At 56.7% G+C, this 5,183-nt stretch overlaps 1 protein-coding gene across 7 annotated transcripts; it reads left to right on the top strand.

The window, feature by feature from the left end:
• Positions 1 to 523: 523 nt before the first annotated feature.
• On the top strand, positions 524 to 4,341 carry LSM10 (LSM10, U7 small nuclear RNA associated). Of its 7 annotated transcripts, none has more exons than XM_075908773.2 (2): positions 524 to 653; positions 3,513 to 4,331. In XM_075908773.2, exon 2 carries the CDS (start codon positions 3,530 to 3,532, stop codon positions 3,899 to 3,901), a length of 372 nt encoding a protein of 123 aa, XP_075764888.1. In that variant the 5' UTR covers positions 524 to 653; positions 3,513 to 3,529; the 3' UTR covers positions 3,902 to 4,331. The 7 variants fall into 7 exon arrangements, with proteins under 7 accessions (XP_075764888.1, XP_075764889.1, XP_075764893.1 ...); XM_075908774.2 differs by lacking the exon at positions 524 to 653 and adding an exon at positions 727 to 847 and having other exon boundaries at positions 3,513 to 4,341; XM_075908778.2 differs by lacking the exon at positions 524 to 653 and adding an exon at positions 1,273 to 1,922 and having other exon boundaries at positions 3,513 to 4,341.
• Positions 4,342 to 5,183: the final 842 nt, after the last annotated feature.

Raw genomic sequence — 5,183 nt, 5'->3', positions numbered from 1 at the left:
GGGGGGAGATCGGAGGGTCCATTGCCCACGCGTGGGGGGGAGATCGGAGGGTCCATTGCCCACGCGTGGGGGGGAGATCGGAGGGTCCATTGCCCGCGCGTGGGGGGGGAGATCGGAGGGTCCATTGCCCGCGCGTGGGGGGGAGATCGGAGGGTCCATTGCCCACGCGTGGGGGGGGGAGATCGGAGGGTCCATTGCCCACGCGTGGGGGGGAGATCGGAGGGTCCATTGCCCGCGCGTGGGGGGGGAGATCGGAGGGTCCATTGCCCACGCGTGGGGGGGAGATCGGAGGGTCCATTGCCCGCGCGTGGGGGGGGGAGATCGGAAGGTTCCATGGCAGAGAAGAGATGGGAAGGCTCCATGGCCAGCGCCAGGAGAGGAGATAGGGAGGTTCCATGCCCGGAGGTGGGGGATGGGAAGGTTCCATGGTTCGTCCTGGAGGGGGTACGGAAGGTTCCATGGCGGAAGCCGGGGGGAGGCGCTGCCGAGAAGGGGGCAGCTTCGGGAAGGCGGGCTCTCAGCTCCGCACTCTGCTCTGGTGCCCCGCCCCGGAAGTAAGCCCCGCGCGCGTGGAAAGGGGCGGGCTGAAAGCCTGGCTCGCGCCGGTTGCTCACTGCGCAGGCGCGCTGGGCGCGCGGTCCGTTCGAAGGCGGGTAAGACAGACGCCGGCCACCCCCTCCCGAGCGTGTGGAGCCGGGGTCCTGGCGAGTGAGGGCCGGAGCCCGGGGAGCGGCGGGGCCTCAGAGGGCAGGGCCAAAGCCAAAGCGATCTGAGCCCAGGCAGGGGCGGGGCTTGAGTGGGCGGGGCTTTCTTAGCCAGGGGCAGTTGCCGCGCTGCCGGACGCGTGGTGGGCGCATGCGCGTGGCGCGGTCTGTGCGTGCTTCCTCCTGGCACGCGCAGGGCGCTCACAGCTGCACCCCCCCCCCCCGTGCAGCGGGTGCAGGTGGGCGGGGTTAGCCAGGCCCTGGCCCCTGCACCTCCCCCTCCCCCAGTGCAGCGGGTGCAGGCTGGGCGGGGTTAGCCAGGCCCTGGCCCCTGCACCTCCCCCTCCCCCAGTGCAGCGGGTGCAGGCTGGGCGGGGTTAGCCAGGCCCTGGCCCCTGCACCTCCCCCTCCCCCAGTGCAGCGGGTGCAGGCTGGGCGGGGTTAGCCAGGCCCTGGCCCCTGCACCTTCCCCTCCCCCAGTGCAGCGGGTGCAGGCTGGGCGGGGTTAGCCAGGCCCTGGCCCCTGCACTTCCCCCTCCCCCAGTGCAGCGGGTGCAGGCTGGGCGGAGTTAGCCAGGCCCTGGCCCCTGCACCTCCCCCTCCCCCAGTGCAGCGGGTGCAGGCTGGGCGGGGTTAGCCAGGCCCTGGCCCCTGCACCTCCCCCTCCCCCAGTGCAGCGGGTGCAGGCTGGGCGGGGTTAGCCAGGCCCTGGCCCCTGCACCTCCCCCTCCCCCAGTGCAGTGGCTGCAGGCTGGGCGGGGTTAGCCAGGCCCTGGCCCCTGCACTTCCCCCTCCCCCAGTGCAGCGGCTGCAGGCTGGGCGGGGTTAGCCAGGCCCTGGCCCCTGCACCTCCCCCTCCCCCAGTGCAGCGGGTGCAGGCTGGGCGGGGTTAGCCAGGCCCTGGTCCCTGCACCTCCCCCTCCCCCAGTGCAGCGGGTGCAGGTGGGCGGGGTTAGCCAGGCCCTGGCCCCTGCACCTCCCCCTCCCCCAGTGCAGCGGGTGCAGGCTGGGCGGGGTTAGCCAGGCCCTGGTCCCTGCACCTCCCCCTCCCCCAGTGCAGCGGGTGCAGGCGGGCGGGGTTAGCCAGGCCCTGGCCCCTGCACCTCCCCCTCCCCCAGTGCAGCGGGTGCAGGCTGGGCGGGGTTAGCCAGGCCCTGGTCCCTGCACCTGCAGCACAGGTGGCCCAGGCTGGGATAGTGGGGGCCTGGGAGACTCAGGGTTAGTTAGACTTTGGGGGGGGGGGCTGCACTGCTGTGATGGAGCATTGTGTGCCGGGGTCATTGTCGGAGCAGGGGGTCCATGTGTTAGCGTGGTACTACTGGGGGGGGGGGGGCAGCTCAAGGTGGGTGATGTGGTACCAGCCGCTTCCCTTCCACAGCACTAGCAAGTCTGGTTTCTGATCCATCATGGGTTGGTGGTGAGAGACTGTTACTACCCGCTGTTGGCTGTTCGGCAGCCTGCATGCAAAAAGCTGAGTTGCTGGGTCCGGTTCCTAGTGGACACTGAGCAAAAGTTAATCCTCCTTGTGAGGGAAGGTGCATTTTATAGGTGGAGAAATCGAGATGCAGGCAAGCTTAGTGACCTAACTGTGTCTGCAGAGTGAGGCGATAGGTTGGTGATGACAGCTGGAGAGTGAGAAAGGCCAGCCTGATCCAGTGGGTGAAATTTGAAGCTAAACAAACTGGAAATAAGGGTTAGATTTTTTTTTTTTAATCACTGGACCAGTTCACCAAGGATTGTGGTGGGATCTCTATCAATGACAAACTTTAAATCAAGATTGGATGTTTTCCTTAGAAGAGCTACTCTAGGAATTATTTTGGCCCATGCTACCCATGAGGTCAGACTATATCAGGGCTACTCAATACACAGCCCATGGGCTGCATGCATCTTTGCTTGCGTTCTGTGGTGCGGTTTGGGTTTAGACAGGACTCAACACGTGGCCTGTGGGTGGGAGCCAAAACAAAAAAGAAGTCAATATAATGGTCTCCTGTTGATATGCATTTTAATAGTTAAATTCCTGGACTGTCATTGCTCATTAAAGGTGCTGTCATATGGGAGGAAATTGAGTAACTATTGCATTTTATTAATATCAGCAGAACTGACTTAAATGGGGCCTGCGTGTTGTGTAGTCTTGCCTTAATCTTTGTATTCATGCCCATCAGTGTGAAAGAAGCTATTTACATATATTTGCATGTATACGCAACCATGCTTAAGTTGCAGCACTCAGCATGTGCTGTGAGCGTCGTTGTGGCTCCCGGAGCTTCTAAAATTGAGTAGCCCTGGACTAGATGCTCGAAGTAGTCCATTTTGGTTTTAGAATCTGACTACAACTCTTAGACCCCTGCTCTGACTTCTAGACCTTGCTGCCTTCTGATATGTACATACAAAAAAAAATCCCACAAAGAGGCACTGAATGCTTCATTCTTGACTTCTCAGCAGAGTGGCTTAGGAATGAATGGGACAGAGACAGCTTGCTTTTGGCCTTTAGAGGGCAGGAGTGCAGCACATTAACAGGGCTGTGTGTCCAAAGCTTCTACAGATGCCCTGATATCCCTGTTGCAGAGAGAACCAGAAGAATCCGGTTGTCAGGCAGCCCCATATACCTGTGCTAAGTTAATCTTAAAAGCTTTAGTGATATAAACCATTGTTATAGAAAGTGTGACCTACAAACTGTCCCAAAATCTGTAGAACTCAGGACTAGCCAAGAGAGAAGGCTGTAGAAGATAGCAGCAGGACCTGTTAGAGAGCATTAACGTGGGGTGAATTCGGCAAGTGTTACACAGGCTTCTCTTGCTCTTTTCCTTGTAGTTGGATAGCGCTATACAATGGAAATCAGCCACTCTGTCAAAGAGCGCACCATTGCTGAGAACAGCCTGGTTATCCTACTCCAAGGCATCCATGGCTATATCACCACAGTTGACCTTCGCGACGAGAGCACAGCAGTGGGCCGCATCACCAATGTGGATGCCTTCATGAACATTCGCCTGTCCGAAGTGACCTTCACAGACAGACAAGGCAGAGTCTCCCAGCTGGATGACCTGTTTGTGACGGGCAGGAATGTTCGCTACGTCCATATCCCTGATGAAGTGGATATCAGGGCCACAGTGGAGAAGCAGCTGCAGTTGATCCACAAAGTACGCTACTTTGGTGGCAGAGACAAAGGGAGAAAGGAATTCCCTACAGCAAAGCACAAGTAAACTCTCCAGCCTCAAAGTAGGGATTTCAACACCTTTGTAACATCACTCCCGCTTGGGTACAGGAAACCTTCCTGTCTCTCTTGCTGCGGTTTTAAAGAACAAGCATGTCTGAGAGATTCTCCTGTTTGGTTGGTTATTTCAAATTCCTCCTGTCAGTTATAGAGATTTGGTTTTGATTTCTTAAGGTAGCTTCCAGATGCTGGTGTTAGAGTGAGAGGAAATGCAGAAATCTGTACATTTTTTTAAAAAAAATTTAAGGCCTTTGAGACCTCCTGGTATGTGTTCCACTGCTCTCGTAACAAAAGACAAGGAAAACCCTATTTGGGATCCCTTCTCATGCTTAGATTGATCAGAAAACTTTTTTCAAATAAAACATTTTTCCACAAACCAGCAAGTTCCTTCTATGTTATTATTATGCCTCTCTGATGCCTTTTGCCAACCCCACTAACCTGCTAGCTTGGGCCATCGCTGTATTTTTATCTTTTGATCAATGGCTGGTGGATTATTTCCATTATCACATTTATCTTGGCTCACCCGCTAAGATGTGAGAACTGACTACTCTCTCTCCATTCGGAAGTTAAAACTGAAAAGATACTTCTGAATGGAAAAGCAAGATGGAAATCTCAGCCCAGGAGATAGGCAAGAGGGCCAGGGACAATTAGATTATAAACCGACCCCGGCTTGCTCATCTTGTGTTATCCAAATGCTAGATGGGGTTCTGTCTTTGCAGTGGAAAAGGTCAGAGAGGCCGTAAGTCATGGCCAAAAAAACTGTAGCTGTGCCACCTGTCCGTGGCCAGTTGGACCCTGGAATGTCTGGTGTCCTGATTGAAAATTAATGTCACAGGAATAATCCAGACACTGAATGCAGCCTGGCTCCCCTGTGCATATTCAGGCCTGCGTCCAGGTGCAGGGGGCTGCAGCACTTCCTGCTGACAGCAGCAGGGACATGGTGTGAAAGTGCTGGTGGCAGAATCCCTCGGGGGATGGGTTACGCTGACTGGCTTTCGCAGCGTGGTGGTGATCATGTCTATGGGAAGCAATGAGAGCTCCACGCCTGACCATTTCTGTCCGTCACAACCCAGCTGAGTAGGTTTCGATGTGGTCTAGGAGTCTTACCACCTACGAATGCAGAGGGCTCCTTGAGTTGTTGCTAAAACTCTCTAGCCATCCCCTCCTTGAAATCCATCCCCCAGTCATACTCTGGCCACTGGATAGCAGGCTTCAGAAGCTCAGCATATCCCCAGCTACCCCTGGCTTTGTGCTGCTACAGCACAGAAGGA

The sequence above is a fragment of the Pelodiscus sinensis genome, chromosome 26 (assembly GCF_052426305.1).
Source record: "Pelodiscus sinensis isolate ZL-2025 chromosome 26, ASM5242630v1, whole genome shotgun sequence".
NCBI lineage: Eukaryota > Metazoa > Chordata > Testudines > Trionychidae > Pelodiscus > Pelodiscus sinensis.
Note: the sequence above shows the minus strand (reverse complement) of the source record. Positions and strands in the feature narration are given on the sequence as shown.